The sequence below is a fragment of the Misgurnus anguillicaudatus genome, chromosome 8 (genome assembly GCF_027580225.2).
Source record: "Misgurnus anguillicaudatus chromosome 8, ASM2758022v2, whole genome shotgun sequence".
Lineage (NCBI taxonomy): Eukaryota > Metazoa > Chordata > Actinopteri > Cypriniformes > Cobitidae > Misgurnus > Misgurnus anguillicaudatus.
Genome location: NC_073344.2, coordinates 28,201,802 through 28,226,916, shown reverse-complemented (window position 1 = coordinate 28,226,916; position 25,115 = coordinate 28,201,802). Strand labels below are relative to the sequence as shown.

The 25,115-nt window shown below is 39.6% G+C and overlaps 3 protein-coding genes across 8 annotated transcripts in view; 2 read left to right on the top strand and 1 right to left on the bottom strand.

The window, feature by feature from the left end:
- The window catches only part of dlgap4b (discs, large (Drosophila) homolog-associated protein 4b), a 117,963-nt gene extending 110,492 nt beyond the window's left edge, over nucleotides 1-7,471 (top strand). For 4 of the 6 annotated variants that reach the window (XM_055212643.2, XM_055212641.2, XM_055212644.2 and 1 more), the window contains 6 exons: nucleotides 62-456; nucleotides 531-622; nucleotides 731-1,248; nucleotides 3,806-3,897; nucleotides 4,190-4,345; nucleotides 4,451-7,471. In XM_055212643.2, the coding sequence (XP_055068618.2) occupies nucleotides 62-456; nucleotides 531-622; nucleotides 731-1,248; nucleotides 3,806-3,897; nucleotides 4,190-4,345; nucleotides 4,451-4,669 (1,472 nt within the window). In that variant the 3' untranslated portion in view covers nucleotides 4,670-7,471. The remainder of the gene's footprint in view (nucleotides 1-61; nucleotides 457-530; nucleotides 623-730; nucleotides 1,249-3,805; nucleotides 3,898-4,189; nucleotides 4,346-4,450) is intronic. The other 2 variants (XM_055212647.2, XM_055212642.2) reach the window with 1 other exon arrangement.
- A 2,023-nt stretch (nucleotides 7,472-9,494) lies between these two features.
- On the top strand, nucleotides 9,495-17,798 carry tgif2 (TGFB-induced factor homeobox 2). Its single transcript, XM_055212656.2, has 3 exons — nucleotides 9,495-9,775; nucleotides 13,536-13,798; nucleotides 15,226-17,798. Exons 1-3 carry the CDS (start codon nucleotides 9,757-9,759, stop codon nucleotides 16,105-16,107), a joined length of 1,164 nt encoding a protein of 387 aa, XP_055068631.2. The 5' UTR covers nucleotides 9,495-9,756; the 3' UTR covers nucleotides 16,108-17,798.
- A 1,765-nt stretch (nucleotides 17,799-19,563) lies between these two features.
- On the bottom strand, nucleotides 19,564-24,534 carry myl9b (myosin, light chain 9b, regulatory). The gene is made up of 3 exons (XM_073870652.1): nucleotides 24,378-24,534; nucleotides 20,880-21,243; nucleotides 19,564-20,772 (listed from the first exon to the last, which is right to left on the bottom strand). Exons 2-3 carry the CDS (start codon nucleotides 21,223-21,225, stop codon nucleotides 20,597-20,599), a joined length of 522 nt encoding a protein of 173 aa, XP_073726753.1. The 5' UTR covers nucleotides 21,226-21,243; nucleotides 24,378-24,534; the 3' UTR covers nucleotides 19,564-20,596.
- Nucleotides 24,535-25,115: the final 581 nt, after the last annotated feature.

Below are 25,115 nucleotides of genomic sequence, written 5' to 3'. Positions count from 1 at the left end.
GAGTTGTAGCTCATTATGTAAGATGATTAAATATATTTACGTTCTTTATTTTTGTCTGCAGTGTCCACATGTATGACCACTTGTAAGAAGGTGGCTCCGCCCCCTGTTCCACCCCGCACCACCTCCAAACCGTTCATTTCCGTAACAGTACAGAGCAGCACCGAATCGGCACAGGAATGTTACCCCGACCGCAGAAGTGAGGCCAACAGCCAATCAGGACGCAGCAACTCTTCCGACAGTCTCGACAGCACACAGGCCAACAGTCTGGCCAAGAGTTTACGACCTCAGTTCCCCGTCGCTGCGCCCCGTGAACCCCAGATCCCAGCGGCCGTCGTGATCTCTCCCAAACCTCTCCGTGACTCTCGTAACGAGCAGCTGAAGGGGGAAACTCTTGGTTTGGACGAGCCCCCGACAGACCCCGTACCGCGACGAAAACTGTCCTCTATTGGAATACAGGTGAGTGTCAGACTTTAGCTGGCTTTTCACAGGTTGGGTCACGGATATCTAAATTATTTGACTTTTGTGTTTAGGTGGACTGTGTTGAGGAAATCCAACCTAAAGTCGAGACGCCCCCATTGGCCAGATTCCAGTCTATCGGTGTTCAAGTGGAGGACGGCTGGACGTGAGTCTCATTCGCTTTCTGTCTGATAAAACCGCAAAAAACTAATACAGACCGTTGGTTGAAGCGGTCTCATTGAAACTCGTTTGGTGGTTTGTTTGTGTGTTTTAGGCACAGCCGGTCCAGTAGCATGGCATCACGTCAAGAGACCGACTCGGACACACAGGATCTCTCCTTAACCTCGCTCCCGACATTCCCATCCAACTCCAGAAACATCGAGAAGAAAGTCATGGTTAACAGCGCCAGCCAATCGGTGGACTCTCCTCCACATCTCTCCCTCGACAATGGTAACCATGACGATGATGATGTTGTTGTGACGACCAGCGGACCCTCTCGACAGATCCTGACCAATCGATCGACGACGCAGAGCAGCTCATCTTCATTCTCCGAGAGTTTAGATCCGGCCCTGGACCCCTCGTCTCTGCCCCCGCCCGAACCCTGGCTGGAGAGCGGGAATGGGACGGGGAATGGAGGCCCCGCACAGACGTTGTCGGGGACAACGGGCGGTTCGGCATGTCGACGTGATGGTCATTGGTTCCTAAAACTACTGCAAGCTGAGACTGGGAGGATGGAGGGCTGGTGCAGTCAGATGGAGAAAGAGACCAAAGAACATCAGCTGTCAGAGGAGGGTAAGACTCAAAGATAATGTTACCCTTGGACTAGACTTCATTTGATCTTCTAAACCAAAACACAGATTTTTTTTTAAAGTCTTATGGGTATTCTGGTTACTATAGACAAGACTGCTTCGCTCAATTCTGCTCCCTGCTCACCTACAATTTCCTCATGCTTCGGTAAAATCGCTACACGCTCGCTCAATTTTAACATTTCTTTGCATGCCTAACACCTGCCGTTTTAAACCGAAGCCTTACGCCTGGGACACACTGCCTGCATGGCAGACGTGGAGCTGGTTTGTTGCGTGACTGCTGCGGACAAAAATCCGCTTCACTTCTATTCTGTCGCTGGGCCTGCGGTTGCGGTGTGGTTGGACCGCACCTGATAAGCAAATCAACACGCAGCAAACCCGCTCCTGGTCACATCTGCCCTGCAGCCTATATTCTTGTGCATGCTCTAGACTCGTGGTGTGAGCGGTATCAGAGCAGAACCGGAGCGAGATCCGGCCTTTGGATAAAAACCCGCTCTGACTATATTTCGCATGCTCCTCGCTCACTCCACACTCCGCTCACATGCTCTGTGATCGCTGATTATGAAATTTCAAAAGACACAAAATCATTACGAAAAGTCATTATGAAAAATGTTTGATTAAATGATTGATTGACCAGAGTGAAAGTATTGCACGTATTACATAATTCATTTGAGTGTCTCAATCGCTCTGTCTGTCTGCCTCTGTCTGTCTATCTGACTCGCTCGTTCTCTCTGTCTATCTTTGTCTGTCTGTCTGTCTGTCTGTCTCTGACTTGCTCTGTCTGTCTGCCTCCCTCCCTGTCTGTCTGTCTGTCTGTCTGTCTCACTCACTTTCTCACTCATTCGCTCTCTCTGTGTATCTCCCTGTCTGTCTGTCTATCTGACTCACTCGATCTGTCTGTCTATCTATGTCTAACTATCTGACTCACTCTGACTGTCTGTCTGTCTCTCTCTCTGTCTGTCTCTCTCACTCAGTCTCTCTGTCTATCTCTGTCTGTCTATCTATCTGTCTGTCTGTCTCACTCACTCTCTGTCCATTTCTCTGTCTGTCTGTCTCACATGCTCTCTTTTTGTCTGTCTGTCTGTCTGTCTGTCTATCTCTCTCTCTCTGTGTGTGTGTGTCTGTCTGTCTGTCTCGCTCGCTCGCGCTCTGTCTGTCTCGCTCACGCTGTCTCTGTCTGTCTGTCTCGCTCGCGCTGTCTCTGTCTGTCTGTCTCGCTCGCCCTGTCTGTCTCACTCGCTCTGTCTGTCTCACTCGCTCGCTCTGTCTCGCTCGCTCGCTCTGTCTCGCTCGCTCGCTCTGTCTCGCTCGCTCGCTCTGTCTCGCTCGCTCGCTCGCTCGCTCTGTCTCGCTCGCTCGCTCGCTCTGTCTCGCTCTGTCTCGCTCGCTCGCTCTGTCTCGCTCGCTCGCTCTGTCTCGCTCGCTCGCTCTGTCTCGCTCGCTCGCTCTGTCTCGCTCGCTCGCTCTGTCTGTCTCGCTCGCTCGTGCTGTCTCTGTCTGTCTGTCTGTCTGTCTCGCCTGCTTGCGCTGTCTCTGTCTGTCTCGCTCGCTCGCGCTGTCTGTCTGTCTTGCTCGTTCGCGCTGTCTCTGTCTGTCTCGCTCGCTCGCGCTGTCTGTCTCGCTCGCTCGCTCTGTCTGTCTCGCTCGCTCGCTCTGTCTGTCTCGCTCGCTCGCTCTGTCTGTCTCGCTCGCTCGCTATGTCTGTCTCGCTCGCTCGCTATGTCTGTCTCGCTCGCTCGCTCTGTCTCGCTCGCTCGCTCTGTCTCGCTCGCTCGCTCTGTCTCGCTCGCTCTGTCTCGCTCGCTCGCTAGCTCGCTCTGTCTGTTTGTCTCACTCGCTCGCTCTGTCTGTTTGTCTCACTCGCTCGCTCTGTCTGTTTGTCTCACTCGCTCGCTCTGTCTGTTTGTCTCACTCGCTCTCTTTTATATTTCTCTGTTTGTCTGTCTCACTTGCTTTCTTTCTGTCTGTCTCGCTCTCTCGCTCTGTCTCGCTCGCTCCCTCGCTCGCTCTGTCTCGCTCGCTCGCTCTGTCTGTCTCGCTCGCTCGCTCTGTCTGTCTCGCTCGCTCGCTCTGTCTCGCTCGCTCGCTCGCTCTGTCTCGCTCGCTCGCTCGCTCTGTCTCGCTCGCTCGCTCGCTCTGTCTCGCTCGCTCGCTCTGTCTCGCTCGCTCGCTAGCTCGCTCTGTCTGTTTGTCTCACTCGCTCGCTCTGTCTGTTTGTCTCACTCGCTCGCTCTGTCTGTTTGTCTCACTCGCTCGCTCTGTCTGTTTGTCTCACTCGCTCTCTTTTATATTTCTCTGTTTGTCTGTCTCACTTGCATTCTTTCTGTCTGTCTGTCTCTATCTCTCTGTCCCAATCACTCACTATGTCTGTATCACTTCCTTTCTCTGTTTGTCTGTTTCACTTGCGTGCTTGCTCTTTCTCTCTCTCTCTCTCTCTCTCTCTCTCTCTCTCTCTCTCACTCACTCACTCTTTCTGTCTGTCTGACTGACTGTCTATCTCTCTCTGTCTCACTCACTTACTCTGTCTATTTGTCTGTCTGTAGTATTGGGAAAGGTTCGCAGTGCAGTGGGCAGCGCTCAGCTGCTGATGTCTAAGAAATTCCAGCAGTTCAGAGGACTGTGTGAACAAAACCTGGTGAGGCACAAATGACATTTTAAATGAATTGTATTATTTTTATTTTGATCAGTCATATTTTTGTGTAAATGTGACCTAATGTTTATAAGGTTTGTAATCATGTTATCCTCTTAATTTAAGAACTGATGCTTTTTACACACTTGACCATCAGCACACATTTATACTGCCATTATCTCAGTAATTTAATGTGAGATACGCCGCCCTCTTCTGGACAAATGAAGAAATGCTCTGTTTGTTTGTGCCAAAACATTATTAAAAGATCTTCTGACCCGTTGTTCATTCCACTCTTCAGAATGTGAACTCAAACCCGAGACCCACGGCTCAAGATCTGGCCGGCTTCTGGGATCTTTTGCAGCTCTCCATAGAGGACATCAGTCTCAAATTTGATGAACTTTATCATCTCAAAGCAAATGACTGGAAACTAGCTGGAGAGTCACCAGAGAAGCAGGTACAAACGCCCGGATAACCACTGTGACGTCTGTAATGAGAAGCATTCAAATGTCTTTTATGTAAGTTTGTTATATCTACATCTCACCTCACCTTTGACCTTCAGGAGAATCAGAAACAGGCTCCTCCGGTGCCCAAAAAACCCGGCAAGAGTAAAGGCGCTCTCACCAAAGACAAGAGCAACGACACGGTGGACAAACAGAGACAGGAGGCTCGCAAGAGATTGATGGCTGCTAAGAGAGCTCAGTCTGTCAAACAGAACTCGGCCACAGAGAGCGCCGACAGCATCGAGATCTACGTCCCCGAGGCCCAGACGCGACTATGAGGATGTATCCGCTACAACGCTCAAGGGCTCGGCCATCACGCGTCTACTCCCATATGAAAGCTGCTTTATAAAGTGAGAGAGAGTGACCAAAAATGTCACGTATACTAGAAACGGCACTTTTGATGGGGCTGCCAAGGAAACCTCACAAAGACTCGTATTAGCTGCAATCATTCATATTAATATTATTATACTGGTATTCAATAATGATTTGTCTCCTAAAGATTTTGCATAGCGTGTAAACCGTTAGAAATGCGCATTCGTCCCAATCCCAATGGCTAAAATCGCCGTCTTCCTGTCCTAACTTCCATCAGTCAATCCCTCATTTCAAATCTATCGTGTGTGGATTGATGAAAAGATTTGAATGTCACATTAGCTGTTGGTTGATGAATACGAACCCTAAAATCGAAATAGTTTGAGGTGTCCGGCAGGTGGCTTTCATCTCCGTCCTGTGTCAGATGTTTGTGCAGGTACAGTACAGGGTGTTGTATTTTTATATTCTGCTCTTTTATGTTTCATGTCCAGTTTTAAGTGGGAAACACTAAGCTAATATTGTATTCAATCAAGTGCCTGTGGTCATTATGTGGGTAACATGTAGCAATATCAGAGGTTATATCATCAAAATGATTATCAAATTTCAGGGCCTGTAAATCCCAGTACGTGTAGTATAGCCACCGTTTGTGGCCAATGATGATAAACGGCCGTTTTAGAGCTCAGATTTGTTGTGAAACAAAATGTTAAAAATGTACTCATCATCACTTCTGTTTGTCAGAATCGTGTGTTTTGTTGGCATGTTTAAATTGTTATGATCAGGAAATCTATTGAAGTATATAATCATTTTGGTATCAAATAAGACTTCATTTGACCTCTCATGGGTTAATTTGGTCTGTAGACACATTATTTGTCTCTATTTAGTAAGATTTAATTCAACCGGGCAATTTAGCCAAACATCCCCCAAATCTGCCCCACCTCAGCATTTAACAGCTGAATTATTGACTCCTATTGTGTGTTTTGTTTTGTATTATTGATGCAAATTGGATCTTTTTTCAGTCGTTTTGTCCATTTGTTGTCAGTGGGCCATTAGCACTTGTTTTGTTTGTTGACGGTCCTCTCGAAACATTCACAGCTTTTCAGTCCTGTTCCACTGATCCTCCTGATGATGTCATATCCTCTAGTTTTTCATTGGATGAAGTTTAGAAGTCAGTTTAACCCGGTTCAGGTCAGTGCTCGGTTGCATAAACTTCTAATAGTCTTAGAAGTTAGTCATGTATTTTTTTTCTTCAAAACTGTTTTAAGTATGTTACATAAAAAGATTGGTCATCTTTAACTTTACAGTCATAACTTCACGGATCTCATGTGAGAAAATGTAATGTTAGCTCAGCCACAGTGGATCTCATAAACCTCATAAAGGGTGTCTAGATCACATAATCACTGAAATAAAACAAAAAAAGACTTTTGCCAAAACTAGCCTGCTTACAGTATAACCACTAAGATGTTTGACTGTGTTTTTAGTGTCATGATAATCCAGCCGATTTATTCCCAATTTTACCAAACCAACCATTTACAAAAATGTGGAAATACAGGAAAGTGTTTAATTTTCACAAAAATAATGAATGCAAACAATAAAATCCTGTAGAACCACAGACATCTTAAGTAAAGGTTATAAATCAGTAGAAATATGTGCTGTATGTCCATACTAGTTTTTGTTCGATGCATTTCACTTTTATTTTTATTATTACACTGAGCAAAAAGATTTGTTGGTTCAGCTTAAAAAAACTTAAAAATATTAGTTAACTAAAAAAAAGTTGTGTGAAATATGTTGTCAACTTCCTTTTTTTTCTCTTTTTTTAGTTAAATTAACTTAAAATGTTAAGGCAACCAGGTAATTCGCTTTTTTAAGTTGAACCAACTTTTTTCTTTACAGTGTATTGGCACAGACCTTTTCATATGAAATCATGAAACTGTTTAGGGGTTTATAAATGATCAGCTGTTAAGCTTAGTGTTTATTCACTTTCTGGCTAAAATGTAAAGTGCCCAGTTCCAAATTTCTACTCGGATACGTTTTGTTTTATTTTATTTGACATGAAATTGGTGTTTCATTCTGTTGTCCTTATATTTAAGATGTACATCAATGCATATTTATTATTAAAACAAAACCCAAACTTTGTTCTGATTTGATCATATCAGATTCAATGTGATTCTTGTAATTCATATCAGAATAATATTTGGGTCAGGTACAGTCTGAATTCAGCTGATGTTAAAAAATCATTTATTCCTGGTCAATTCTTGTTGTCTACATGTCCATGGGCTTCCCTAAAGACAGTAACACACAGAGACAGCATCTCATGGATTACAGAGATTGAAAGACGTCTGTGTATGGATTCAGTTCTTAAACATTTCAACTTGGTTCATGCTGCTTGGAAACTAATAAACAGTTTTATATTCTTGATAAGTGACTGATCTACAGCACTGGAACCTTCTCTTCTCATCTGAGATGGACGTTCTCCATCTCATCTCTTCTCATCTGCTGACAGAAGACATCAGGCTCGCTCCTTTCCTTCTTCAGCTCTTTTACTATACAGTAGTTTATTGAGGGTCATCGAAGTAAATGATCTAAATGCAAGAGTTTGTAGCAACAAGAATTAAGATTTTTATTATTATAAAGATTGATAATCAATATTTTATGAAACAAGCACATATTTTACTGATTAGGAATTTGTTCAGTGTATCTAATATGAAGTTTAGATTGTGAATGTCTGGCTCTTTTGTTTAGGAAGAAATACAGTAAACCTGAGTCAAGTTAAAGTGTGTTGGACTGTTTTCTCTGGTGCATTATCATTTGAACACTATAAATTCATCGTTGTGGATCCATTGAGATAACTTATCATGGTAATAGATATCAAACCTTACAGTTACTGAGAAAAAGACATTGTGAGTAATTTAACTTCTATGACAGCTCAATCCTATTATGTTTTGTAAATTCAAATCAATACAGCATTAAGACAATCCTCCGCATTTGCTGGTGGTTGTAGTGAAACCACTGAGATCATGCACGCGTTTCATACAAACACCTGTGTGTTGTGAGACGTTCACTGCACATTCCTGCATATGAACGAGGAGGATTTGCCACAGGCGTTACGAAAAAGCATTAAATCTGCTTTGTATGCAATCAAATACTGAACCATTTCCTTTGAATACTGCATTTATTCATTTAACTGTTGATTTAATTCATTATTATAGCTTTCTAAAACATATAGGGGCAGTTTCCCGGACAGGGATTAGCTTAAGCCAAGACTAGACCTTGGTTTAATTTGAAAATAGAACTAGTTTTAACCAACATGCCTTCCTAAAAACATTACTTGTGTGGATTTTGAGGCAAAACAAAGGACACTGATGTATTTTAAGATATGTCAGTGCAAGGACAGCTCTTACTTTTGTTTTAGTCTTGGACTATCACTGTCCAGGAAACTGCCCCATAGTGTCAGTGTAACCCAGATAATATCCACAATCAACATTTCGGCTTTTAAATTTGTATTCTTTGCACACATAAATCATTTTCAATTACAAATAACACAATGTCAACACAACCGTGCACATTGCACACCCTTCTCCTATGCATGGGATGAATAAATTAAGTTTAAGTTAAAATAAGTTGAACATGAGCAAACATAAAGTGCAATACGACAAATTTACAGATGATTTCAGTTTAGGGAAATGCAAACAAGTATAAAACTACACCATAGAAGAGCAAGAATACAACAAACACACTGAATGATCCAGATAAAATAAACACATTTATACATAAAACAATTTATCTAATTTATTATATAAAGTCTTCATGAAAAATTGGAACCACAGTGCTTTAGGTGTGCAAATGTTTGCAATTAAATTGCCTGTTTTACAGCATTTTTAAATGTACTTTTCAAAAAGCTTTAACTCTTCTACAAAATGTATTTTAAAAGTACATTTTTTGCTATCAGCATTAAACAAAAAAAATCAGCCATAAAGACTAAGTGAATCTTACTTTTATATAAAATTTGCTATATAAATCATAAGATTTATCCTAAAATGAACATATATTTTATGACCAGTTATTTTATAAAAAACTTTGCAGGTTGTATCAGAATTGTGAACATATTTTTGTTAAAACACAAATAAATCTACCCAAAATACCAAACAGTAATACAATTGAATATTTGTTGGACTGATCTAAACAAAATGAACACACTATCAAAAATTCAGCAAGTCCATTCAACCTACTATTTTAAGTTTTGACTTGTAATAAGTTGACATAACTTATAAAAAATATGTTGAAATGGTTTAACTAATTTAAAATTTGATATGCTGCATTTTTTTCAGTGCACCTTTCATCCATGTCCAAATAGTTTGATATTTACCAAAATATATGTTATGAAGAATTATAAAAGTACTTGTAAGTAATACACCAACAAAAAAGGAACCAAGTAATTTCTATGAAGCAGATACTCTTTAAAAAAAAGAAAAGTTTGCCCACCCTATTTAGATGAAGTAGGCCTATTGGACGAATTTTACAAATATAAAAAAGTTGCATGATATGACTGCTCATTAGCATTAACAAACCTGTGTGAATGACTTTAATCTGATAATAGTGCTCTTTATTTTTTTAATAGGAAATGACCATTTACTCATGAAGTCATCACAAGAAAGCAAATCGAAAGGGACATTTAGTTTAAGTGCTGTAAGTTTTGAATGAAAGTGTGATGACACACAGATGTGGGGTCCCATTGGCCCCTGGCAGTAGGAGGGCTCGAGTTCCTGTCACTGGCACACAGAGAGAAAGGGAGAGAGAAAGGGAGAGAGAGAGAGAGAGAGAGAGAGAGAGAGAGTTTGAAGAAGCAGTGTTGCAGGTAAACGCCAACGGGAAGATATTTGTGAACGACACTTTAACCCCATAAGTTCAGATTTATTTATTACTGGAGCTTCAGTGGGATTCTGACTCAACGCAGCTGCGCGTGCCTGCAAAAAGAAAATCCTGCGCGTGTCACCGATCCGTCGGAGACGCGCTTTTCACGCCAGCAACTTCCAACATTTTTTGCTGTCGAGCATCCAGGATGAAATCTAACAAAAGAGGTCAGTTGCGTTTTTACACGTGCTTATTTGCGTGTTTGTTTGCGTGTGTCTGTGATCGTGAGTATGTGTTAGTTTTATCGGGACTGTGGCGTTTTTGTTGAGATCAAATGCAGCGTGTGTGTTTTTGAATGGCGTGGGTCTGTTATACATCTGTCTGTGTGCTGTGATTTTGGGTCTAACACTTGAAACGTTCATGCATGATCTTGTTTATCGTGTTGTGCAGTGTCGGTCGATCCATATCGGCAGTTTATTAAGACATGGTTAGAATATTTTCATAATTATTTAATTTTTAAAGATTTACGTGCATTTCGTGTGTTTGTTACATTGACTGTATGACTTCATGCTGCGCTGCGCAGACCCATCGATTATGACATCAGAAAACCACGAGAGCCCAGGTTTTAACTCGCTCTCGCGGTAATATGATGTCATAAGTCGGTTGATCTGCGCAGCGTAGCAAGAATTCGCAGACGCTTGGATGATGTCACGCGTGTTTGTTTGTTTGGTGAATCGCGTTTTCGCGCGTCCGCGGCTCTCGTGTGTTTATTTGCGTCAGGTGACAGACTATCTTTTGTTAGTTTTTATATTTTATTTGGGATTGTTGCCTTTTCTGAAGGCGGGAATGGAAAGATGACATCGCGGGTGTTTAACGAATCGTTTGCTGTTAGTCTCGTGTGTTTATTTTAAACTGGAAAGAGACTTTTTGTGTCATAGTTTTTGAATTTGTATGCAATCTGCGCCTCTTCACAGTACACTGTGAAGTTGGGAATGGGAGGAATGATGTAATGTGTGTCCATTGACTTGATTTGTTGATCGATTGTTTGAAAACTGTGTTTTTCACATTTTAAATTTGAGATAAATATTTTCCAAGTTGTACATTTTAATTCTGGAAAAAAAACGGATTGCTTGTTTATAATATTTTGTTGATTTTTTTTTTTTAAATGCACCAATTTGGTAATCCGGTTATTTTTTAACATTATACATTTAATTTCTGATTCAATCTAAGTGATTCAACACGAGCTCAGTCGTTATTTATTTTTTATAAGAAAATGTGTAATGCAGCTCTAGGTTAAAACAACTTAAAGAAACACAAACTAACTGTAACACGATCAGACCCAAAGTTACATTTTCACTGCACGTTGTATCCTGTAGATAACGGTGTGTGTGACAAATTTATTTAAAGGGACAGTTCACCCAAAAATAAAAATTCGGTCATCATTTACTCACTGTCATGTTGTTACAAACCTGTATACATTTCTTTGTTCCGATGAACACGAATGAAGATGTTTTGAGGAATGTTTGTAACCAAACCGATTATAAGCTTTATTCACTTTCATAGTAGGAAAAAAGAATACTATGGAAGTGAATAGGGCTCACAAACATTCCTCAAAAAAATGTCTTCCTTTGTGTTCATCAGAAGAAAGAAATTTTCATTTTTTTGGGGTGAATTTTCCTATTTGCATTGTTTAGCTGCCTGACAACTTTCTGCTTAAAATGATACAACAACAACACAGATACATTAATACAAACATACACACAATGTGCTTTGTTAAAGTGAGACACCGTAACTTCACATCTCTCATTCAGGGTTCGGGTTACAGCAGGACAAACACAGGCGCTCTAAACCATCTGATCTATCCTGCCATCAGAAAGAAAGAAATCCTGATTGGTTGTTTTGCCTAAAAATACTCAAACATTACATTTACATTTCATGCATTTTGGTAGACCTTTAACAGTGTCTTTCGAAATGTTTACAAAAATAATTTTGTTCAGAAAGAGTTGAAATGTTGCCGTTTATCTCTTGTGCTTTATTATTTCAATCTACCAATTCTTTATTCATGATGGGTAACAGCCCACTTACTAACATCATTATAAAACTTGCATTTTACATCAGACCACCTGTAAAGAGTAAAATAGCCGAGGATCGGTTCATTCTTCTCTCTATTGTCTGCTGTGGAGGGGGCTGTGAAACAGAGATGGTCGTTGTGAGGGTGTGAATGGTGAAGCTGTTAGGAGTCAAATGTCTTTTGATGTGTAAAATAACAGTGAAGTTAAACAGCTTTCACAAAGCCAGAGCTTTCCCTATCCAATCTTTTCCCCCTCTTTCTAAAAAAATCATTAAACACGGCTTCATTTTAAGAAACATCTGCACATGAAACTTTAACTGACTTAAATCGATGTAATATACATGCCAGGCCAGTATGTGGTGCTGTAATTCTGCCACAGAGATGCACTAAAAACGGAGAAGACGAATTGGAGCAATGATTTGTTGCTTATCGTAGCTAAGGAGCAGAAGATTGTAGTCCAACGTGTTTTAGTCGTTGTTGTCATCGTCGTTGTTGCTGTTATGTGACACAGCAGTTTCTGACTAGGTTCAATATGTGGGGTGATGACATCATCGTATCACAAAATATACAGATTGGCTGTACACACGAAAACACGCAGGTGCCGTATTCAGATTTATCAATATTTTTAAAAAAATAGCGGTTTAAGGCTCTCAAAACGCGGACGAAATGTCAATATAATACTTTTTTTTAAAGAATAGATAAAGTAAGTTAATTCAAGTAAGTTCACACCAGAAGCAAGTTCAAAAATTTGCGTAGATTACATACAAAGTCAATGCAAAGACGCGATCAGACGTGTCCTCGTGTGGGTTGATGCAAATCATGTGATATGGGCGCCGTGTTTGCCGTGAAGACACGTTCAAATAGCGCGTTTTTGTGCCTTTATCGCGTCATTCGCATTGCCCCACACGAGGCCGCGTCTGATTGCGTCTTTGCATTTACTCTATATGTAATCTACTTACGCAAATCGTTGAACTCCTGTCTGGTGTGAATCCATTCAACTCGAGCGATAAATTTTAAAATCCCTCGAGTAATCTAGAACGAGTAACGCGATGCCCCGCGTTTGGTGTATACTAGGGCTGGGTATCGATTCGGATGTTCCAGATCGATTCGATTTCGATTCACAAGCTATCAGTTCGATTCAATTTTCGATTACAGTTCTCGGGTCGGCTTTTATACTCGATTTTCGATTCAACTCAATTAATGTAGATTTAATACAAATACTATATTAATAAAAAAGAACAGTGAACAGCAGTTTACAAATTAATAAAAAGAAATTAAAAGCCATAACACTATCGTTGTGGTCTTGCTTGCGAAATCTAAAATGCTTCCATACCTTTAACTTTTTATGTGAAGGTGGCATCAACGTCGATGAAGCACCTGAAACCACCATTTTAAGCACTGAATGAATGAATGACAGGCTCGCCTCTCGCTCCTTGGTAACATCACACAAGACAAAAAAGAGGGTGACATCTAGTGGAGAAAACTAGTAATTAAATTAATGTTAATCTTACGTTCAATGTTTGCAGAAATAAATGTGAAAGAAAAAAATCGATTCTGCTCTTTAAGAATCGATTTTGAATCAACCACGTAAAAAAAGATTAATCGAAAAATCGTTTCCCCCCAGCCCTAGTGTGTACGTAGCATAACTCAGTAGTGTATACTATTTACTGCCTTATTTAAAATATTTGTATATTTTGATATTTGGTTCATGCATTACGTTGCAAAGTTTAGTGCATTGCATTGTGGGATATGGCATTCTGTGAGCAGAATATACTGGAGGAAAAATATGAAAAGAATTGGGTTATGTGTTTCTGGAGATAGCTAAGCTTGTTGTAATAATTCATGTGGCATTGTCCTAAAATGGCGTTCTGCATTTATCTTTTATCTAAAAAAACATTTTTTGTTTCCTTGATCAGCTTTTTACGAAGATCAGAATGGAGACACCGAGTTTTCGGCCATGTCTGACAGTGACCCCTGTGAGGATGACGGTTTCCCCCTCAATCTCTCCACGGGTCACAGAAGAACAGAAGCTTCGGCCAAACGCCGTCGTCGGGGAAACCTCCCTAAAGAATCTGTGCAAGTGCTGAGAGATTGGCTGTACGAGCATCGCTTCAACGCATATCCATCAGAAGTGGAGAAGATGAGCCTGTCGAGACAAACCCATCTGTCTGTGTCACAGGTGAGAGCAACAGTTTAGCATTTTTACCTGATGACTGTTCAGCACAATTGTTACTGATGTTCATTTGCATTAAGATGTTTCTTTGAGAAAGAAAAATTGGATAACGGTGGTGTGCAGAGTCGGATCATTCACAAAAAAGAAGTGAATTTGCCAAAAACTTTTGTACGTAAAGACAAAAAAGCAGGTCACAGGCACTCAGTTAAACAAAAAAGCCTTTTATTAGTTATGGCTTAAGTCATATTAAAATAAATAAGCCAGCATGTATCAACCAACAAGTGGTCTTCTTCAGGGCAAAGCATGTACTTCGAAAGTTTTGCTGCAAAAGACAAATTTGTTAAATACATAGACATTTGTGAAAATAAGAAATTTCAGTTACTGACTAATAACATAACATTTATTTAGTGTAGTTTTTAGCAGTCAAATTCATCAGGCAAAGTTTTTCTCACGCAGGCACAAAGTCTGATGTGTATTTTGTCCTGTACCGAGCTGTTGTAAGTGCACAGGAATGCAGCGCTGCATATTTCACTCCAGTCTACATTAGTGCCAGCTGTCTGAAACCAACATGCAGTTCATTGTATCACCACCAGAGGGCTTCATAGTGAATAAAATACAGGGTTCCCACGGGTCCTTAAAATAGTTGTGAATCTGGGGGGGGGGAGGATTCAAGGCCCTGGGAAGTTTTTGAAAATATAAATACATAGATACAGGTCATTGAAAGTGCTTGAATCTATTTTATGCAAGAAGTTTTCTGGGGGGAAAAAAATCCATATTATTCCCTGTGTAGTGTAGGATAATATCATAACATTTTTAGACTTTTTAAGCACACGTACTAAACTGTTCGCTTTAAATGCTTTTATATTATATTCTGTATGCGAATGTTGATTCATACCAAAATGCTTTTTTGCATAGTTGTGTTTGACACATGAAAACGTCTCAGGTTACGTATGTAACTTTTGTTCCCTGAGAAAGGAACGAGGAGCTGCGTCTTCCTTGCCATACTTCCTGCGTCCCTGTTACGCCGCCTATGGCAATATTTCAGATAGCGATATACTTCCTGGCTCCCGAGTCACCCTGTCTTTGTTGTTAAGCCTCACCATTGGTTGAATTTGATATACACATTCAGACGCACTTACCCCTGGAGGTGTCCCCAAAGTGTCACCGCAGTGACGCAGCGCAAGTTCCCTCGAAAGGGAACAGTAACAATGTATCTTAAAAGGTAACACGATGTAACCTTGATCTCACTTGAAATGTGTTCCCATATTTAGTCCTTGAATTTGAGGGTATTGGACCTGGAAAGTCCTTGAATTTGAAGTTAACTAAGGTGTGGGAACCCTGAATATACTGACCTGTTTTCATTTATCTTCACGATTCTGTGTGACATTTAAAGACAAAATGTATATTTAGTCACTTATCTGTTTTTTTCTCAGATCTGTAACTGGTTCATAAACGCTCGTCGGAGACTCCTTCCCGACCTCCTCAGGAAAGACGGCAAAGACCCCACCAAGTTTACCATGTCACGACGCGCCGGCAAACCAGAAAGATCCACTTCCCCGGAAAGCCCCGCCTCTTCACCCCGCCCCTCACCTATCTCATCAGCCCCAACGTTGGATTTAAGACTGTTGGGTAACACGGCGACGGCCATTTTGGCTCGTGCCGGCTGTTTGCCGTTATCGGGAGGCTTTAGTCAAGATGCCGGCGTTCAAGCTTTGATGCAGCTGGACGCGAGCGGTGTAGATCAGTTCTCCAACATTCATCTGACAACACTCGCACCTACATCTACCTCAGTACTGACCCTGGGAGCAGTGAGCCCAACAGGGGTGCTGTTCAATACGCCGCCTCCCACCCCTCCAGAGCTCTGCCCGCAAGATTTCAGCGATCTGAAACTTTTAGTGGACGCGGCACTGCAGCGGGCGGCCGAGCAGGAAGGCTGCAAACAAAAAGAGCGAACGACACAACGACCAGACGAACTTTCAATTTCAAGTCCTCTTGGAGATTCGGAGGCCGTCACGCGTTCCTATTCCAGAGAAGAAACGCCTTCCAGGTTGGAGTGCGATGCTACGGCGAGCTTGACGGAGAATCCGGTGTTACCGGTATCGGTTCCTGTCGTGACCCGCACGTTTCCAAGCCTTCCTGTCGTGCAAGCCGGTTTGACCAATGGTGATGTTGCCAATGTGGTCATGGAATCTGGGAACTTCATGCATTCATCTGCGGTTTGGAGCGTCAGACAGACCAGTCCACGTCCGAATGCGGTGATGCACACGTGGAGCCCAAACTACACACACAGTACAGTCACAGAAACCGTCAACTAAAGTGGAAATACGCAAGCATGCCGCTCCACTTAAGACTGTGTGTTGTGTTTGTCGAACGATGGAAACCTGGGCGCTTTGGTTGACACTAAAATGTTTACTGTGTCTCTCCGAATCCTGTCTCCCTGCTGTCATGGATGCATTTTAAGCGTTGCTAGGTGCCGAGAAAGCCCCTTCATTGATTTGGACACAAACGTCCTTCTGAATTGTTGACGTATTTTTAAGACGTTTTAGCTTTTTTACCCACCGGAAGTTTCCTTCTCCACTAAATGCTCTTTCATTGAGAGCAAATGTTTTACTCGGGAGTTTATAATTCACTTGCAGCAAGTGCCCACCAGCAGATCTAAACCTTAAACATTTACAAGAGCTCAGACATCCTGAGCACATCAGGCGACAGAAAGAGACTTCAGGATCTTTTTCATTTTCGATGTGGCCTTGAAGGAGCTCCACATCTCCGTCTGCATCGATATATCCTCATTTAATAGTTATGTAGCATGAGTTTACTGATATCTGTGAATGTTTCTGGAAGAGCAGCATGCAGTGTTCGATTATCAGATCTCGTTTAGGTGCTAAGTGTGTCGTCTTTTAATACTTCACATAAAACCTTTTCTACCAAATCCTCGACCATGTGTTTGTATGTTTCCTGCACTTTAGTCCAATTTCACCTCCGAGTCTAAATCCCTAAATAACATCGGAGAGCTTTATTGTGTGATATGGAGAGCGTTGGATTGTCAGGAAATCGATGGGTTTGCAGAGGTCATCATTCACGTCCTGAGATGGAGGCGAGAGCATCATTGATTTCCTTCAGGTCTCATGTAACGCTGGAGCTTTTTCTCCATGACGTGAGCCGTTGAGTAAAATAGATCATCGGGGTTAACAAGTTCACTCTCACACGGGAAAGATTGCTATAAAAGTCACACACATCTAGTCAGTTTCTCTTTGAGAATCTTCATACGTTTTTATCCTCTGCTTATAGTTTCCATGAAACGTGTGGAGATGTCACCGTTAGCCGTTCATTGTGTTTAATGGCTGTCAAACATGAGATCACTTTACATTTATATCAGTTTATGTCTTTTCTTTAGTTTTTATTATGCGGGGTACATTTAAACATTTTAAAAGTATTTCAAATGTTTACGCATCATGTTTATTATTGTGTTTGAATGTATCTCAGGTTGGTTTGTATAGTTTTTAACATGCTGTAATTGATATTGTAGCGACATCAAACTGTATTACAGATCCGATAACCTAACATTTCAAACCACTGTGAGCTTGTTGTTAGTTCCTGCGATGGTACTGGAAGTAAATGTAGATATATTTTTATACCGTATGCTCTATTTTTTCACCTCATCTGAATGACCGACGTCGATATTTCTGAACTGTTATTTACGAGTCTTGCGTATAGCAAAGCGAAACGTGTAAATATCGTTCGGGTTTTTGTCTTAGAGTTGCTGCTTATAGCTTATGTATACATGAAATTTTTGTAGCTCTCAACTATACGACCAAATACATGATGGTGGATGTGAATGTTATTATTTTTTTAAGTTCATGTTTATCTTTAACAGTGTTCAATAAAAGTGGCATGTGTGCCTTATATGCTTCTGTAGGAAAACCTTCTGTAGTCTGTGCAATATCTGCCTTAAACATTTTATGTCCTTTTGTACAAACATACAGAGAAATAAAAGCTTCGATTTATATCTGTTTGTAGTCTTGTTTCGGAGAGATTGAAGCATTGGCTTTGTTCGGCATTTTATATAAAATCCACAGAAGAGTTTCTGTCTGTAAATCCAGGCTAAAGTTTGTTGATGCATAAAAGTTGGATTTCAATCTTCAACATGATCTTACAATATTAAAGGTTCTTTGTAAAACTGTATTTATGTAGGCATAGATGAATAAAAAGAGTTGTGCACATGGTAATGACACACCAGGAGCTTCAAACACAATTTTTTCCTCTTATGTAAACCTTGTGCATGCATAAAATGCTGGAAAACAGACCAATCTCAGCATAACACCAACTGAGACGTTACAGACCAGATATACACCACAACAATAAATTAAAGCATTTTTCTTAAAAAAAAATCCAAATAATTTACTCACCACCATGTCATCCAAAATGTTGATGTCTTTCTTTGTTCAGTCGAGAAGAAATTGTTCTTTTGAGGAAAACATTCCAGGATTTTTCTCACTTAAATGGACTTTAATGGACCCCAAACTCAACAGCTTTAATGCAGTTTAAAATTGCAGCTTCAAAGGACTCCAAACGATCTCAAACGAAGCACAAGGGTCCCATCCAGCAAAACGATTTTCATTTTTGGCAAGAAAAAGAAAAAATATGCACTTTTAAAACACAACTTCTCGTCTATCTCCGGTTATGTGAAGCACCAGCACGACCTCATGTAATTGCGTAATGCCGTGGAAAAGTCACGTGTTAAATATAATGCACATTTTCAGATCATTTTAAACAATAAACTGACACAAAGACATTAATTAGTATTATTTGACATACAACAACGTCGGAACGGTCCTCTTTCTACACACTTGTAAACACTGGGGCGGAGTTTCGCATACGTCCTCCGTGACCTCTTGACGTGATGACGTCTTACGTGAGGTCGCGCGTCACAGGAACGGAGATAGACAAGAAGTTGTGGTTTAAAAGTGCATATTTTTTATTTTTCTTGTCAAAAATGACAATCATTTGGCTAGATAAGACCCTTATGCCTCATTTGAGATCGTTTAGAGTACTTTGAAACTGCAATTTTAAACTGCATTAAAACTGTTAACTATTGGGGTCCATTAAAGTCCATTAAAATGAGAAATATCCTGGAACGTTATCCTCAAAAAACATAATTTCTTCTCGACTGAACAAAGAAAGACATCAGCATTTTGGATGACATGGTGGTGAGTAAATTATCTTGATTTTTTTAAATAAAATTGACTAATCCTTTAAGTACAATGTTGTTACAATGCTAAAAACAAAGTTGTGACTGCTGAGTTAGCCATTATGCTAATTAATGCTATATGCTAGCGTTTAGGCTGAAGTTCTTCTATTGATGTTACAGTTACGTTTTGCAGGTCCATACTGAAACTTCCCACTCAGAAACGTCCATTACCAATGTCCAAACAATTGATTATTCCTCAAAATCTGTATCTTCATCTGATACACACACACACAGAGCTACTGAAGGAGCTGCTCTGAGAAACAACCAATCAGAGCAGAGCTCAACATTATTCATGACCCTTCCAAATAAGGTAATAATAGACCATTTCATTCTAAAGGCAAATTCTAGGATTCTGGATCATGTTTGCATTTAATAAAGCCACATACCAGATTGTATCAATGCTTTCTTTGGCACCTTTAAATATATGAAGGTAATATTTTCACCATACGTTCTTACATTATATAGTATGATGACACAGTAAATCACTAAAGAAATGACTTGAGCTGGGTTTTCACAGGCGGGGTCACATTTGATGGAAAGCTTTAATTTGGGTGAATAAAACAGAATTTGTAATAAGTTACCATCTTTACACCTTTATTTCAGTATAAAATACTTCAGTTGATATGACAGATGACTTCATAGATCACACCTGACAGCTGCCACAGGTAAACACACCTGACAACACTTCATAGAGCAGAGCTTCATAGGGTTTGATGGATACAGCTGCAGAACTAAACCAATATATCCCAACAACTGGGCTTAACATGCAATTGAAATCATCATAATGTGCATGAATATGATCAGATTTTGTATAGGTTTACTGACAGCTATAATGCTCAATGTATCTGTATTAAGCAATAAAAGGAAGATCATGAAAATTCTTGTACAACATAAAAACTGAAGCATAATTCATGACGTCTAAATGCAGGTTTCTGTCATCTGTTTGGTCTCTAACACTGATTTGATTTGGGTCAGTTTAAAATTTATAGCCACAGCTGTGTAATACACAAAAAATGCTGAGTTATTTTCAACCCAGTGTTGGGTCAAAAAGAGACGAAACCCCTAGATGTCGGTTGAAACAACAAGCATAGGTTAAATTACTACCCAGTGGGTTGGGTTTGTCTCTTTTTAACCCAACGCTGGGTTGAAAATAACCCAGCATTTTTTAAACCTACATTACACATGAATGTTTAAAAAAATCTCATAATAGCCAAAGACATACATCCATTTTAACATGATCTGATCATACACTGTAAAAAAATGTTGGGTTGTTTCAACCCATAGTTCAACCCAACTGTTGGGTTATTTGGGTTAATCTTTGAGTTGTTTCAAGCCATAGTTGGGTTATATGGTTATTTTTGACCCAATAGTTGGGTTTGTCCATTTTTGACCCAACTATGGGTTGAAACAACCCAACATTTTTGGGGGATGTATAATAAAGCGTACACTTGTATCTTCTTTGATAAATTATCATGATGTCATGCTTCATTGCTGTTTACACCCGTGCATGCTCATGCATGTATATAGGCACGTGTTGTTCTGCTGTAGTCAATCGTCTACATGTCGTCTTTATCTTTGGCTCCGTGTTTGAGGATGCGTGTGAACTCTGCGTAGTTAAAGTTTCCCTTTTTATCGATGGGAGCCTCTCTGAACAGTTCGTCCACCTCCTCATCTGTGAATCGATCACCCATGGTGGTCAAGAGCTCTCGCAGATGATCTTCATGAATAAAGCCTGTGCAGATACACAGAAGATCATTTACATTAGGAATTAACCTTTGACCTTTACATTGCTAATGCATTGGTCTACCCACTGAGCTATTAGGTTATTGAGTGATTTACCGGATCCTTCTTCATCAAAGCAGGCGAAGGCGTTTCTGATCACGTCCTCCGGGTCGGTTCCGTTCAGCCGTTCTCCGAACATGGTGAGGAACATTGTGAAGTTAATGGGACCTGGTGCTTCACTCATCATAACCTCGAGGTAATCATCAGATGGGTTCTTACCCAAAGAGGCCAACATGTCATGAAGGTCCTCTTTATCGATGAATCCGTCTCGGTTCTGGTCGATCATGTTGAAGGCCTCCTTGAACTCCTGGATCTGTGACTGATCGAACATAGCGAAAACATTCGAGGTGGCCCTCTGTGGCCTCTTCTTGGTCGTCTTCCCTTTTGCCCGTTTGCTGGACATGTTGGCTGTGTGTCAGGTCTGGATGAAGACATGTCAAACACATTAATACTTAATACAAACACTCTTTCACCCTTTAAAAGGTCCTAATATGTACTATTTACATACAGATATGTATACATTTGGTACAAGTAAGTACCTTTAAGGTTTTGAAAGGGTACCACCCCAGCTTTTTTGCTTTTTTGCTTTTTTTTGAGAGTGCAATTTTAAAGACAGAAAAATCAACTAAAATCTTTCATCAAAAGCAAAGTAGAAATGTGGAACTGAAATAATAATGCCTGTGGATTAATGTTTATGCATGCATGGATCAATTCACAAATGAAATTTTCAACACATTTACTGTAGTATTTGTGCACATATGTGAAGAACTTTATTTGGGTGTTGGCTTACATCTATCAACACAAGAAGGACATAGGTGTGTAACTGTCCAACACAACAGAGATCATGGATATTATGTATCATTGTTATCTGCAAAAATCTATTGATATTACATTTGCAATTTATACTGAAATCAATTCATATTGGTGGTATGGTACATTTTGGTGGGTTAAAATGTGTTATTTTTCAAGCTTTACAACTGGACACAATACATTTTCTTTTTAAGCAATGTACAACATGTATAACAGGTAAAAAAAATATTGAAATTATAATATTCTTGCAATAAAATAATTTTTGTAGTATATGTAAACATCAAATCAATTACATGACGTAATAATTTAAAAAGCACCTATTTCATTGCTAAAAAACAATGTTATTTCGTGTATTTGGTATAATACAATGTGTTTGCGTGGTTTATGGTTAAAAAAACAAATTATTTTCCACATATCGTACATTTTTGTAGCTCCAGATTTCACTCTCTTCCTGAAACCCATGGATTTGAAAAGCTCTGTGTCCCTGATTGGCCAGCTAATCTGTACGTTGTGATTGGCCTGAATACCTCTGACGTCAGCCGGAAATGTGACGCTCTTTACCATGTTTGAAAGATTCGCTCACAACAGGTCCAGGAAGTAAACTGTTGCATACAATCCGTGTGTTTGTTGTAGTCCAAGAAAAGAGGTTTAAGTTGGAGACGATAACTCACGTCATCGTTTACTTTGGGGTTTGTACCTTTTGCATATCGTCAACATGTACGAATACACACTTACACACCAAAGGAAATGTAAAATCGTGAATAGGACAATAGGTACTCTTTAAGTAATTTTGTGTAAACACAGCTCATACCTTAGAAACATTTTAATGGAAAATGTTAGTGGTTTTGAAACCTTGTCTCTTTAAAAGTAGACATTTCACAGGACTTTTTAAGATGTCAAATAAATCTTTGGTGTCCCCATAGTATGTACGTAAAGTTTTAGCTCAAAATACCCCACAGATAATTTATTATAATACGTTAAAATTGCCACTTTGTATAGGTGTGGGCAAAAATGTGCCTTTTAAATGCAAATAAGCTGATGAAATGCAAACACTGACCGCCATGGTGGTTTGTTGAAATTGAAACTCATTTGTGCTGTCAATAATTTTCTCTCTCTCTCTGCACTAAATGGCAGTGCCATGGTTGGATAGTGCAGATTAAGGGTCAGTATTATTATAATAAGATCCCTTTCTGACATCACAATGGGAGCCAAATTTCAATTAGCTATTTTTTCACATGCTTGGTTTACCAAAACTAAGTTACTGGGTTGATCTTTTTCACATTTTCTAGGTTGATAGAAGTACTCAATTAAAGCACTTACATGTGGAAAAGGTCAAAAGGTTTATGATATGATATGTCCCCTTTAAAACTTCAATGTACCTTGAAACCGGTAACTAGCCCGTGCCTACTCTAAATATAGTTATATCCAATCCAGTGATGGCTTTTATATTTCTGACCTGTGCTCTATTTTAAACTGTCTGACTGTTTTATTCCTTTGCTCTGTTTTGTAAGTATGAGGTAGCATCAGAAATAAGTATGAGTATAACAGATGAACCTGTTGTATGACTGTGTGTTTATATTTGTTATTGACTACAGTCATCTGAACACAAGCTTTAGGATTAAATGCTGGAATTTAGAAATTGACCAGACCAACTGTCTGAAAGACATCAGATGCTGTCACTTCTTCCCTTACATTTATTTCAAGTTTCTTTTATCTACAGTCCTTTAAGATTCATTTAAGATTTTTTCAAGTTCAGTTTCACTTTTAAATCAACTTTAAATGATGAAGCGTGAATAATATCTTAAAGCTCAATATACAGAAGTTTCAAAAAGCATGTGGCATTTATTTTAAAGAATTGATAGCAAGTGTACGCTTTTTGAGCAAAATATTTAACAAAAAGAAGTCTGCCATGTTTGATTGTATTGTGACTGTTTTGTGATCTACATCTGTGTGAACTTGAGCCCAACTGATGTCATTGATACCAGTTGAATGAACAAATGACAGAAAAGTTAGTTGTGAGAAAAGCTTTGGCATTATTTGATATATTATTTTGATATCTATGACATTTAGATATTTATAAATGTGACTTTCATGTAGATTTGTATTTTTTAAAATTGTTTCAGGTTCACTGGGCTAATGTTTACATCATGGGTCTCACCTCTGACCTATGACATCAAACACAATGACTTTCTATTAACAGATGAGCGTTTTACAGTCAAGTATCGGCTGCATGGAAAGACATTTGAGAATTAAGTGTTTGAACAAGAAAGTTTTTCTGTACAGCATCTTCACGTACATGAGATGTGATAAGAGTAAAAATATACTGAAATGCATTAAAGACAGACTTGAATATGTTTGGCACACACATACCCTCTTAAAAATAAAGGTGCTTAAAAGCAAAGCCATAGAAAATCCATTTTTTGTTTCTCTTACCTTTTTATAATTTAAAGACAATGTTTTTACTACAATGAGCCTCTTGTGAAACAGAAAGCTTCTTCAGATGTTTACAGGCACAAATGTTTTTTTCTATGGCATCAGTTCTGAATGAAGATTATTTTGTATGGATTAAAAGTATAGATCAGTTTTGACTCTGCTTTAGCTCCATTTCCAAAATCTGCGTCACCAACTCTATCCAGAACTTTCCTCAGTGTCTCAAACTCAGACAGCACTTCAGGAAAAACCCTTCATAAGGCTTCATAACACAATAAAGCAGTGATATAAACACAATAACCTCTCAGTACTCACCTGAACTTGAGCTAACGGAATAAAGGCCCTGCCCTCTTGACTTTGTCTTTCTGCCGGAGAGTGAGACACTTACACTTTGGAGACACAAAAGTTTCTCTCAAGCATTAGTTTTTGCACCCCTCCCTTTTCTTCTCTCAGCCAATGGGAAGCTTTTGTTCACTTAAACAGAGCCGTCCCACCGCAGGGATTTAGCCATATATGGGTAAAGAATGTGGAGTCTGTTTCTCTGTACACCACACAGAGGATGAGAGGCCCTGAGGAATGACAGGAAAACAGATAAGATGCCTTATTTAGAGAAAACCGGCCTGCTGTCTGGATGTATGGGATGGATGGGTTTGCGTTCATGTGTGGATGTGTTTTAAACAACTGAAAGGTTTCCTAACTAGGACTGATGCGTTGTCATCTTGCAAACGTTTGACTTTAGCTACTGATACCCAATTCATGACCATAACACTATTCATATTAAATAACTCTTAATTTTTTATGAAAAGTGTGGGTTTTGTCTTTTAGGGCCATTAAGATGTCAGTATGAAATGAGCCGTGAACCAAACTATATATTCAGAGAGAGAACGAGAAGATTTGAAATGGTTCAGTCATTATGTTATTATTAAGTATTATTTACCTTGGAAACAAACATTTTATATCTGCTATAACATATGTTATTAAATTTTTACAAAGAGCGTCACAATAGCATTTTCACATGGAATATAATAAACATTACAAAACAATTTAAGTGTT

Bases quoted from the DNA above. Each gene is read 5' to 3' on its own strand.
- tgif2 (XM_055212656.2), top strand. The intron at 13,799-15,225 runs GTGAGAGCAACA...TTTTTTTCTCAG, and splicing joins CCCATCTGTCTGTGTCACAG to ATCTGTAACTGGTTCATAAA.
- myl9b (XM_073870652.1), bottom strand. From the start codon at position 21,225: ATGTCCAGCAAACGGGCAAAAGGGAAGACGACCAAGAAGAGGCCACAG. The intron at 20,773-20,879 runs GTAAATCACTCA...GTATCTGCACAG, and splicing joins CTTTGATGAAGAAGGATCCG to GCTTTATTCATGAAGATCAT.